Source organism: Gopherus flavomarginatus, chromosome 4, assembly GCF_025201925.1.
Source record: "Gopherus flavomarginatus isolate rGopFla2 chromosome 4, rGopFla2.mat.asm, whole genome shotgun sequence".
Taxonomy (NCBI): domain Eukaryota; kingdom Metazoa; phylum Chordata; order Testudines; family Testudinidae; genus Gopherus; species Gopherus flavomarginatus.
Genome location: NC_066620.1, coordinates 35,392,690 through 35,405,938, shown reverse-complemented (window position 1 = coordinate 35,405,938; position 13,249 = coordinate 35,392,690). Strand labels below are relative to the sequence as shown.

Here is a 13,249-nt window from a genome sequence, read left to right as displayed (position 1 = left end):
ACTGTAAGAAGCAAATTTCTCTTTGAGGGGTTGGGAGTTATAGAAGTTAAGTAGGAGTCATACATGGCAAAATCCATAATCTCACCTTTTGCTTTTCTGTTGAGTAGGTAGAGAAACTTTGGAAGCTTTTGTGCCCACTACTTCGAACAGCTTTATCCAATATTACCGTGGAAACATATAATGATTGGGGAACATGTATAGCAACTTCCTGTGTAAGTTCTCCATATTTTTTAGCTTTGCTCATTATTCATGTTAAAATAAATTAAACGCACATTTTTGGTAATATGTAAACAAGAATTTTATGAAGAAAAATATTTAGATTTATTGTATTAGGATTAAATTCAGAGTAGTAAATACAACCTCAAAATTGCATTACATACTAATCCTTGTAGTCCCACAGAAAAGAGTAAAATGCATTTTCTCATTCACAATTGTGGATGCTTTTTCTTCTGGAAGTATAGTTCACACTTCCAGCTGCTTTCTAGTTTTGTGATAGCTGTGTAAGAACTAGCTGTCAATTACATTAATCTCTGCACTTACTGTAAAATCTTGTACCATTAGTGCTGAATTTTTCCTTGATCTCCTTTTGAAGCTCATACCACAGAACTGTCCTCAGTTTATAAAATGAAAAGTGCAAAGTTTAATCATGTGCGTATTGAAAAGGATCTGGAAAATATATAGATGCAGATTAACATTATATAGGGTGGCCTTTTGACCTTTAAGGGCTTGTCTGCACTTGAAATGCTACAGCAACATAGCTGCACCACTTCAGTGTAGAGCAGTGGTTCTCCACCAGGGTACATGTGCCCCTGGGGGTACGCAGAGGTCTTCCAGGGGGTACATCAACTCATCCAGATATTTGCCTAGTTTTACAATAGACTACATAAAACACACTAGCAAATTCAGTACAAACTAAAATTTCATACAGACAATGACTTGTTTTATACTGTTCTATATACTATACGCTGAAATGTAAGCACAATATTTATATTACAGTTTATTTTATGATATGGTAAAAATGAGAAAGCAAGCAATTTTTCAGTAATAGTGTGCTGTGAACGCTTTTTTGTATTTTTATGTCTGATTTTGTAAGCAAGTAGTTTTTAAGTGAGGTGAAACTTGGGGTTATGCAAGACAAATCAGACTCCTGAAAAGGGTACAGTAGTCTGGAAAGGTTGAGAACCACCGGTGTAGAGGCTGCCCACAACGATGGGAGGAGTTCTTCCGACGGTGTAGTAATCCACCTCCCCAAGAGGCAGTAGCTAGAGTTGACAGAAGAATTCTTCCTTTAACCTAGCACGGTCTACCGGTATGGGGTGGGTAGGTCTGCTTAACGCCGCCGCTCAGGTGTATGGATTTTTCATACCTCTGAGCAACGTAGTTAAGATTATTTAATTCTTCTTTGAGTGCTTGCTCATGTCAATTCCGTTCTAGGTGTGCACGTGCCTATATGCACAGTCGTCTGAGATTTTTGCCTTGGTGGTATCCGTAGGGTCAGATGCAGCTCCCTCTTGAGTGCTGCGCTCATGCGTTGGTATATTAATCACTGTCAGCCATATGCCCTCTCAGTTCCTTCTTACCGCCTGTGACGGTTGGTCAGAGCGCCTTGTCTTGTGTCACAAGAGCGTTAGTTAGTTCTTACAGTCCATTGTTGTCTCCTTCGTTGTCAGTTGATAGGTACTTAGACCTGTAAATTAAGTGTTAAAGTAGTTGTTTAGGAGTTGAGAGTCCCGGCTGGGACTTCACCTTGGAGTGGGGCATGCGCCATTCCACAGGCTTTAAGCCATGTTCATTGTACAGCAGACTGATGCCATTAGTGACCCCCACAAGAGCTGTTTAAAGTGTTTGGGGGAGTCCCACAGAAACAGGATCTGCAAATGCTTTCACACTCGAACTCGGAGTGGGATATTCGCTTGAGGATCTTTCTCATGGAGGCTACGCTTCCTCCTACCTCGGAGCCCTCTTGGTCAGGCTCCATGCCCAGCACCTCAGCATTGGCGTGCAATGCCCCACGGCACCAGAACCCCCTGGGACCGTTCTCCCTCCCCAGTGCCTAAGAAGTGGTCAAAGTCGACGGGCCCATTGGCACTGCAGAAAAAGGGGGCTTTGGGCAAAGGACCTGTGTTAGGCCAGGTGCCTGCCCCGGAGCTGCTCGGGAGAACCGCTGCAGTCGGCCCCCCTAGTCCAGCCAGGGACTTGCCTCCGACATGCAGGAGCAGTAAGAGGTCCCGGCCGCTAGTAGGGGTCATCTTTGCCCGAAGCAGGCCCAGCAGCCAAAGAGCAAGTAGGCTGACCACTATTGCAGACACCAACCAAGGTGATGGACCTGGCGAAGGCCCTCGCATTATAGGCAAGCCGGTTAGGGAACCATCCCCTAAAGCAGTGAAGCATCCCCGATCCCCGGACTGCAGGCGTCAGTCCCCATCACCGTATCCCCGGCACCACAGCCTTGGTCCGCAGTTAGAAGACACAGGTCCCTGATGTCAAGGCACAGGACATCTGAGTCGCGACACTGATCTGGGTACCCATAGTACCATCAGCTCTCCCACCAGAGTTCACCACAGCACAGATCACCATGGCCTAGGCGGTCTCCTAGGTGTCAATCCCCCCCAGTGCGGGATCATTCCTGGTCACAGCACCGGTCTCCGGCTTGCCAGTACCTCTCTTCAGGCAGGCACCGGTCCTCGCCCTCTGACTGGTCGCCAACAAGAGTCAGTCGGCAGACTCAGGCATCTACAGCTCCGCCCTGGTCAGCAGAAGGGCAATGGTCCGAGCCTGAAAGGGAGTTCTGCCCCTCGCCTATAAAAGGCAAATTGCCTTCGGCCTATGAGACGGGCGCGGTTCCTCCAGCAGCGGTGTGGAGGCAGGGGCAATGGTCCACTCAGTGGCAGTACTGGAACCTGTGGGGTGTACCTGTTATGCCGGTCCCGTACTCCCACTGTTCCTCCCAGGCCACATCAGACAAGCTGCCCTGGCATAGCTGGCACCCAAGTCGGAGCACAGTGCAGAATCCGACACGGGGGCAACACAGCAGGCACTGACACCCAAGGAGGCGTCCCCAGATGAGCAAGGAGTAGCTGTACCTCCCCCTGCTGTGCAGTCAATGGCAGGACCCTCGCAAACAAGCAGCTCCCCCAGCCCCCTGACGACGTCAAGGAGCACCGGACCCTGCTCAAAATGGTGGCTGCCAACCTACTTGGAGGTCAAGGAGCTAGCAGGGGGTCCAGCGACCTCTTTAATGTTATACCTCCTTTACCCTGGCCCAGGTCGCGTTGCCCGTCCACCCAGGGGTCCTTAAAATTGCCAAGTGTATGTGGCAGACCCCCCTCTTCCATCCCACCTATCTCCAAAAGGCAGAAGAGAAGTACTTTGTCCCTGCAAAGGGGGTTGAGTACCTGCCACCCACCCTCCAGGGGGATCCCTGGTTGTGACTGCTGGCAACGAAAGGACAGGTGAGTGGCACACTGAAAAATGAAGACACCAAGAGGCTGGACTTGTTTGGCAAGAAAATTTATTTGACCACCAGTCTGCAATTTCAGGTGTCTAACCATCAGGGCCTGCTAGGCAGGTACAAGTTCAACCTGTGGGACTCCATCAGCATGTTCAAGGAGGGCCTCTCAAAGGACCAAGCCTAGGAGTTCGCTGTCTTGGTGGATGAGGGCAATACAGTGGCGAGAGGCACCCTCCAGATCACCTGAGATGCTACAGACTCAGCGATCAGGTAGTCACCTCCGCGGTGTTCATGAGGCTGAGCTCGTGATTACAGTCCTCTGGGTTGTCCCAGGAGATGCAGAGTATCCTTCAGGACCTTCCATTTGAGGGAACTGACTGACGCCTGGCTCCATGGCCTTACACTCATGTGCCACCCTCCATTTCCTGGGCTTTCACACCCCTCAGAAGGCTAGAAAGCCATTCTGTCCCCCACTGCCTCCGTCGAGGTCCTGCGGCGTCCCCCAGTCCAGCTTCTACAGGGAGAAGGACAGAGACAAAGGATTTCAATGGTGTCACCCTTCATCTTCCCATTCCTCGCCCATCCTAGTTCTTCTAGAGGTCCAGGAAGCCAAAAACTGGTGTTTTGAGGATGCACACAAGGGCAGCACCCCAGTCACTCCCTAGAAGCCACCCCCTGCTCTTTTCTCAACTTCCTGCACCCCTTCCAGTCAGCCTGGTTGTGGCTGACCTCAGACCGTTGGGTGCTCGACATAATATCTTCAGCTTTAACCCTGCAGTTCGTGGCCGACTCTCTCTCCCACTCCCTTACCCCGTCCCTCTTTAGGGACTCATTTCATGAGCAACTCCTCTGTCAGGAAATTGAGAGTCTCCTACACCTGGAGATCCCTCCAGACATGAGGGGAAAAAGGTTCTTGTCCTGCTGTTTCCTAATCCCAAAGCAGAAGGGTGCCTCAGACCCATTCTGGACCTGCACTGCCTCAACAAGTCTCTCAAGAAGTTAAAGTTTTGCATGGTCTCGCTGTCCTCCATTATTCCCTTCCTGGATCCGGTAGATCGGTACACCACCCTTGACTTGAGGGATGCATAGTTCCATTTTTCCGGGGCACAGGCGTGTCCTCTGTTTTGGGTTGGGCCACTGCCATTTTCAATTCGCTGCCCTTCAGTTTCTGGTCAGCCCCGAGAGTGTTTTCAAAGTGCGTAGCACTAGTGACTGCCTACCTGAGGCTCTGAAGGGTGAAAATGTATCCATACCTCGACAACTGGCTAGTGAAGAGCCAGTCCTGGAATCAGATGCGGTAGCATCTCGATCTGGTTTGCTCCACCTTTCGAGACCTGAGGCTGCTGAAAAATGAGAAAAAAATTGGCCTTTAATGCCTGTACAACATGTAGAGTTCATTGGAGTGGTCCTCTGCTCTACTCAGGCCAGAATCTTCCTCCCTGAAGCTCAGTTCCAAGCCATGGCGGGCCTGATCTCGTGCATACAAGCCTACCCTCTCGCCACTGCTCTCACATGCCTATGATTGTTGGGCCGCATGGCAGCCTGCACTTACATGGTCCGGCATGCACGACTCCACCTCGGGCCCCTACTGGCATGGCTGGCGTTGGTCTCATCCCCAACAGAAACAGCATGCACCATGTGGTCAGGGTCCTGGACCACATACTGCTGTCACTCACATGGTGGTGGAATCCTGCATCAGTGTTAGAGAGGGTTCCCTTTTGTGGCTCCATTGCCGTTGGTGACCCTTGTCTCTGATGCCTCGGGCCTAGCATGGGAACCCACCTGGGAGATCTCAACAACCTTCCATGTTGAGGTCAAGTCACAAATGCTCCTTGCGCATCAATATTAGGATACTCAGAGCAATTCACCTGGCCTGTCAAGCCTTCCTACCTCACATAAAAAGCAAGGTGGTCCAGGTCCTGACGGACAGTACAGAGGATATGTTTTGTATCAACAAGCAAGGCAGGGCCAGGTCATCTGCTCTTTGCCAGGAAGGCCTCAGGCTCTGGAACTACCATGTACAACATGGCATCCATCACGTAGCCGCATGCCTCCCCAGGGCCAGGAACCACTTTGGCAGATTGCCTCAGCAGGACCTTCTCGTCTCGCCACAAATGGTCCCTCTATTGGCCAGTTTCATCTTCCAGAGGTGAGGAACTCCCCAGGTGGACCTGTTTGCATTCAGGCAGAACAGGAAATGCCACGTTTTCTGCTCAATTCTGGGAATTGACAGAGACTCCCTGTCAGACAGTTTTCTGCTCCTGTGGTCCTCCTCTGTTGTACACCTTCCCTCCGGTGCCACTGATTCACAGAGTTCTCATGAAAATCAAGCAGGACAAGTTGAAGGTGATCCTCATAGCACCAGCTTAGGTTCGGCATGCTGCTGGACTTCCTGCTGGCTGCTCTGTTACAGCTGCTGCTCAGGCTGGACCCACTGCCCCAAAACCACAGCAGTCTTCTGCGTCCAAATCTGGTGGCGCTGCACCTGGTTGCTGTCCAGCAGGTCCTGTTGGGCAACAGGAAGGTTGCTCTGCTGGAGGATTGTCTGGAAGTGGTTCGCTTGTTGGACGTTGGATAAAGTTATTCGGCCCGAGCAGGCTTTGCTGCAGTTGATCCTGAACTACCTTCTGCATCTCAAGCTCCGATGCCTGTCCGTTTCATCTGTCAAGGTCCACTTGGCCACTATTTTGGCCTTCTGTCCGCTGCTCAAGGGTAGGTCAGTTTTCGCCCAGGACATGACTGCCAAGTTCCTCAAGGACCTCAAGCGCCTCTACCCACATGCCAGGGACCCCATTCCACTTTGGGACCTGAATCTTGTGCTGTTACGGCTCACGGGATCCCCTCTTTGAGCCTCTGGCTTCCTGCTCTCTCCTTCTCCTGTGCTGGATGGTTGCATTCCTAGTTGCGATAACATCTGCCCACCAGGTCTCCGAGATTAGGGCTTCTACCTCGGAGCCACCCTATATGGTCTTCTACAAAGACAAGGTCTAGCTGCTGCCGCACCCGGCTTTCCTGCCCAAGGTGGTCTCGCAGTTGCATACAGGCCAGGACTTTTACTTATGTCTTTTTTCCAAAGTCACATAAGTTGGAGGAGGAGCGTAGATTGCATTCCTGACACGTTAGGAGGGCACTAGCCTTCTACATTGAAAGGGCCAAGCCATTCTGCAAGTCGACACAATTGTTCTTCACTGTGCCTGACAGGATGAAAGGTCATCCAGTGTCCACTCAAAGAATTTCTTCTTATATCACTGCCTGTATTCACTGCTGTTATGATCATCTCTGAAAATCGTAACCACACATTCAACCAGGGTGCAAGCCTCTTTGGCAGCTTTCCTAGCCCAAGTGCCTATCCAGGACAGCTGTAGGGCATCCAGATGGTCGTCTGTCCACATGTTCACGTCCCATTACGCATTTACCCAGCAGGCCTGGGACAATGCTGGCTTCGGTTGAGCAGTACTGCAAGCCATTAGACTGTGAACTCCAAGCCCACCTCCAGGGATGCTGCTTGTGAGTCACCTAGAATGGAAACGACATGAGCAAGCACTCGAAAAATAAAAAACAGTTACCTACCTTTTTGTAACTGTTGTTCTTTGAGATGTGTTGCTCATGTCCATTCCATTATTGGCTCTCCTGACCCTCTGTCGGAGTTGCCAGCAAGAAGGAACTGAGAGGGTGTAGGATTGGCAGCACCTAATATACCAATGCATGAGTGCAGCACTCAAAAGGGCACTACAGCTGATCTTACAGATACTGCTAAGGCAAAAATCTCAGACGACTGTGCACATGAGCGCATTCGTACTTAGAATGGAATGGACGTGAGCAACACATGTTGAAGAACAACAGTTATGAAAAGGTATGTAACCTTTTTTTTCTAGTGTAGACCAGACCTTATATCTAGTAAGGTTTCTCTACACTGAATGTTAATAGTTTTTCATAACTAGATTACATCCTTTAAAATGTCATAGAAATTAAAATAACACCATTTTAAAATCACTGTAGTTTACCAAGCAATTTGTAATAAATATTTGTATTACTGCACATGCTTAGAATGCCACATATCTCTATGATCCTGATTTTATTTTTCTTGGATTGGACCCTAATTTTGAGAAAAGCAAAACACTCTTCACTTATGTAATAATACATACATAGGCACCTAAAGCACATTTAATACAAATATTTAATTATCTTTCTTTTTAAATGGCTTAAAGTAGAATTACCGAATTCCTCTGTATTCCAGTTACTGATTTGTAACTTCCTTTATCAGGAGAGCAGAGATCCTCGGAAACTGCACTGGTTATTTGAGCTGTTGTTGGAGTCTCCTTTGAGTGGTGAAGGAGGATCATTTGTAGATGCATGGTAAAATGTTACTTTCAAACTGCTTTAGAGTTGATGGGTAAAGCATGAACAAATGTAAGAGATGTGGATAAAGTTCACTCAGAGTATATTGTGATTGGCCACTGCAAGGTGGAAGGGCACAGAGTCTAATCCTATACTTGAACATCTCACACAAGAATCTGTCTTAGTTGTAGTTCTTTGTGATGCCCTTCCCCGTCCTATCTGTAGTTCCCCATGGGTACAGTAGGGCCCTGAGGGGAAAAACATTACTTAAAGCACATCACTATGATTAATTGGATTCAGTTAGGACAGCAATTCTCAAACTATGGAGCGCATCTCCTGAATGTGTCAAGGAAGGTGCTAGCTGTGTGTGTGTTTTTTTGGGGTTTTTTTTTTTTTGTTTTTTTTAAGAGCTCTGGCTGCCAACCCCTGATGGCTGGGGCTCATTCAGAAGGGCCGTGCACACCCGGGAGGTAGGGATAAAGAGGTCAGCCCTGGAGCAGCAGCAGCAGCAGCACAGAAGGGTGGCAATGGGACGCTGAGTCTGCTATTAACAGTGATATTGGCAAATATCACTTTTCACATTTCCTCCCTTAATTCTGCACTGCTGCACCCTTGCCTCTAAGTCTGCTGTGAAAAGTGATACTTGTCAATAGCACTTTTCACATTGCCACCCTTACTTCTGTGCTTCTGTTGGCATGTAGCTGCCTTCAGAGCTGGGCATTTGACCAGCAGCCGCTGCTCTCCACTCTGTGTTCAGAGTTGGGTGGCAGTATATGTAGTGGACGTGGGGAGGGGCGTGAATTACTACAGACACAAAGAACGGGGGGCTGATTTAAATAAGTTTGAGAACCGTAACTATTGTGGAACTGTGATATCGACATAACAGCAGTATTGTAGTCGTTACTCTCATTTTGTGATTGAAAAGCTTTTATACTCTTGTGTATCTGTAGTTCATGGATTTATGTAAATCATTAAAAACAAGACTTGGAAAAAAATAAGTTGCAGTTGTCAATACCATAAAGCTAACTAAAGCCTTTGTGTTCCAATTTCTAGCCGACTCTACGTATTGCAAGGTGGCCTTGCACAGCAAGAATGGAGAGTACCAGAACTGTTGCACAGGTTACTAAAGTACTTGGAACCTAAACTCACCCAGGTTTACAAAAATGTCAGAGAAAGAATAGGAAGGTTAGTGTTCTCTTCTGAAGAACTTTCTTTATTCTGTTCATATGCATTGAATACTCAAGTATTATTATTTTCCTTTGGATGATGACTGTCTTCCTAGGTATGTGAACATGTGTGTACTACCAGAATACAAATAAATAATATTTTCTAAAAATAATGTACCCATAAATTGCTGTTTAAAAGGCACTTTTTGTAAACATAAAGTCATGTCTTGATTCTCATCCTGTTATTTCATGTGACCTCTGATTTTCACACTGGAAGAGCTCTAAAGCTCTAGAAAAAAATGAACTGTACCCAACCCCTGCCAGACCAAATGGGTAAAATTTTCAAAACCATCTGGGCGCCTAAGTGAAAGTCTATTAAATTGTAACAAGTAGAACCTATAACTAATGAATAATGGATCTCAAATGTGCTAGAGTGAGTTTTTTTTTTAGAAATCTTTATAGTCATAGAATAATCTAGAATCATAGCAATGTAGGGCTGGAAGGTACCTTGAGAAGTCATCTAGTCAGCCCCACATGGTGAAACAGAACCAAATACACAGTCCTAGACTATACATGGCAGGTATTTGACGAACCTGTCCTTAGAAACCTCCAATCACAGGGATTTCACATCTTCCCTTGGAAGCTTATTCCAGTGCTTAACTATCCTTATGATTATAAAGTTTTTCCTAATATCTACTTAAATCTCCTGTTCTGCAGATTATGGTGATTATTTCTTGTCCTGCCTTCAATGGACATGAAGAACAATTGATTACCATCCTTTTTAGAACAGCCCTTAACATATATGAAGATGGTTATCAGGTTTCCCCTCGGTCTTTGTTTCTCAAGACTAAACATGCCCAGTTTTTTGTTTTTTTTTTAAAACCATTTATTACTGTGTGATTCATTTTGTGTGTCTACACAGTTTGCAACCTTCCGGAAAGAGTTATAAGTAAACAGCATATCTTTTCATGTACACTATGCAAAATAGCATGTTTGTCGGAAATAAGAAAAATAATTCTACTACAGGATATCAAGTTACCTACAGGCCAAATAAGATTCCAAATGCCATAGATAGACATTGTCAAAGATTCAAATGTGAATTCATTAAAAGTAGAAGCCATAGCATTTTTCCCCCTTGATTCTTTCACTTTCTCTCTCATTAAGTGAAAACAGTTCTTAAGGCCTCAATTCATAGTTTTCCTCATGTTCTCACTGAGGTATAGATGTGTATATATAGTGAAGTGGCTCAGTGAACTGAGTGTATTTGTCTTGGTGCATTTTACTCCTATGGTGTAATGCCGTAAATTAAGGCAAAGATCTGAATCACGATGATATGGCAGGTATCAGAGGGGAGCCGTGTTAGTCTGGATCTGTAAAAGCAGCAGAGTCCTGTGGCACCTTATAGACTAACAGACGTTTTGGAGCATGAGCTTTTGTGGGTAAATACCCACTTCATCGGATGCATGTAGTGGAAATTTTCAGGGGCAGGTGTCTGTGTGTGTGTGTGTGTGTGTGTATATATATATATATATATATATATATATATATATATATGCAAGCAAGAAGCAGGCTAGAGATAACGAGGTTAGCTCAGTCAGGGAGGATGAAGCCCTCTTCTGCAGTTGAGATGTGAGCTTCAGTTATCTGCAAATTTGACACCATCAGCTCAGGATTAAACAAAGACTATGAATGGCTTGCCAACTACAAAACCAGTTTCTCCTCCCTTGGTTTTCACACCTCAACTGCTAGAAGAGGGCCTCATCCTCCCTGATTGAACTAAGCTTGTTATTTCTAGCCTGCTTCTTGCTTGCATATATATACATCTGCCCCTGGAAATTTCCACTACATGCATCCGACGAAGTGGGTATTCACCCACGAAAGCTCATGCTCCAAAATGTCTGTTAGTCTATAAGGTGCCACAGGACTCTTTGCTGCTTTTAATGATATTGCATTCTGTTTCAGATAGCATTTGATTTTATTTATTTCATGTGGTCTACAGGAAGAAATTTTAAATTTCAGAAAAGTATTAAATTTCAACTAGTAAAATGCAGCAAATAGCCACTGAACACATTTAACTGGTTTCTTTGTTATTTATTTTTAGTGTTTTGACCTACATATTCATGATAGATGTTTCCTTGCCAAATACTGCTTCAACAAAGTCTCCTCATGTCCATGAGTTCACTACACGAATACTTGAAAAACTCAAACCTCTTATGGAAGTGGATGAAGAAATTCAGAACCACGTTATGGAAGAGAATGGAGTTGGTGAACAAGATGAGCGAACTCAGGGCATTAAACTCTTGAAAACCAGTGAGTTACGGAATTTAACTTGTGAAAACAGACAATATGTTTGGCTGCACAGAATTATGATTGAGTGCTGCAAGTGGCTTACTTACAATGTGCCTTTGTTACATTTGCTTTATACTAAAGAGGTGTCTGTACCTCTTTTAGGTTGGACTGTGTTAATGTATAACTTAGTCCAAATTACATGACCGTATCTTGAATAATAATTATTCTAATGAAAACTCATAGGCTCTAACATAAGAATACAGGGCTAAACTTACTGTTGATGGAACTTCACCGACCTCTGGAAATCTGGTGGGATATGCCAGTAGTGAATTTGGCCCATACATTTGTCATTTTGATTGTTGACTTTGCTATTCAATAAGTATTTCTGTCTTTTTATAAACAGTCCTGAAGTGGTTGATGGCAAGTGCAGGTCGGTCCTTCTCCACAGCTGTCACAGAACAACTCCAACTCTTACCTTTGTTTTTCAAGGTACCCGTTTTAATTACTGAGCTTTTAGTCACATTTGGTTTAAAAACAGGTTATAAAAATAAATGAATAAAAAGCAGTGTTAACAATTGATTTTTTTAAAATGTTTTTTTAAAATAGAAAAGAGCAGGAGTGTTCAGCCCACGTCCAGAAGGTCCTTCTGGATAGTAGAAAGCCCTCCGCTAGAGCAACCTACCTCGCCAAATGGAAATGATTCACGTGTTGGGCTTAGGCCCAATGATAGTTAGCCTGAACAGGCCCCATTGCAGGCAATCTTGGACCACCTTATGCATCTCAAGCTCCAGGGCTTATCCCTTTCATCAGTTAAGGTCCTCCTGGTCACCATATCGGTCTTTCACCCTCCATTCCAGGGCAGGTCGGTCTTCATTCATAACATGACTATCCATTTCTTGAAAGGTCTGGAGCAACTCTACCCCCAGGTCCAGAACCCTGTCCCTTGGTGGGACCTGAATCTGGTGCTCGTGCAGCTCATGAGAGCTCTCTTTGACCTCTTGGCATCCTGTTCCCTTCTTCTGCTCCCTGGAAGGTGACATTCCTGGTGGCGATAACTTCAGCCAGAAGCGTCTCCGAGATTAGAACACTTACCTCAGAGCAGCCCTATACGGTAATTTTCATGGATAAGGTCCAGGTGCAGCCACATCCGGCTTTCCTGCCCAAGGTGGTTTCACAGTTTCACACGATCTGGGACATATTATTGCTAGTTTGCTTCCCAAAGGCTCATAAGTCTGAGGAGGAATGTAGGTTGCACTCCCTGGACATCAGGAGAGCACCACCTTTCTACATCGAAAGGACCAAACCGATTTTGCTATCATCGGGCAAAAGTGCCTCCACCAGTGATTCTAATCGCCCACTCGATTAGAGCGCAAGCCTCGGCGGCAGCCTTCCTGGCCCATGTGCCAAGTCCAGATATCTGCAGGGCCGCCACTTGGTTGTCCATTCACAAGTTCACATCTCACTATGCACTTACCCAGCAAGCCCGAGATGACACCAGCTTCGGTAGAGTAGTATTACAAGTTGCACATCTGTGAATGCCAAGCCCACCTCCAAGGATACTGCTTGTGAGTCACCTGGAATGGAATCGACATGAGCAAGCACTCCAGAAGGAAAAAATGGTTACCTACCTTTTCATAACTGTTGTTCTTTGAGATGTGTTGCTCATGTCCATTCCATTACCTGCCCTCCTGCCGCCTCTGTGAGTTACCAGCAAGAGAGAACTAAGAGGGTGAAGGGCCGTCAGCACCTGATATACCAACGCATGAGCATGGCACTCCACAGGGCACCACAGCTGACCCTACAAATACCGATAAGGCAAAAGTCTCCAATAGCTGTGCCTATGGGTGTGCACACATCTAGAATGGAATGGACATGAGCAACACATCTCGAAGGACAACAGTTACAAAAAGGTAGGTAACAGTTTTTTCCTCGGCCACCTTACAGTTTCATATTGCCAATTACCAGGCACTCACGGCAAAGTATGATTACACAAATTACAATAAAC

At 45.9% G+C, this 13,249-nt stretch overlaps 1 protein-coding gene across 3 annotated transcripts in view; it reads left to right on the top strand.

Moving 5' to 3' along the window:
* PSME4 (proteasome activator subunit 4) overlaps positions 1-13,249 on the top strand; it is a 241,970-nt gene that overhangs the window by 192,544 nt on the left and 36,177 nt on the right. For all 3 annotated transcript variants that reach the window (XM_050951719.1, XM_050951720.1, XM_050951721.1), the window contains 5 exons: positions 108-212; positions 7,716-7,807; positions 8,843-8,974; positions 11,057-11,265; positions 11,648-11,733. In XM_050951719.1, coding sequence (XP_050807676.1) covers positions 108-212; positions 7,716-7,807; positions 8,843-8,974; positions 11,057-11,265; positions 11,648-11,733 — 624 coding nt within the window. The remainder of the gene's footprint in view (positions 1-107; positions 213-7,715; positions 7,808-8,842; positions 8,975-11,056; positions 11,266-11,647; positions 11,734-13,249) is intronic.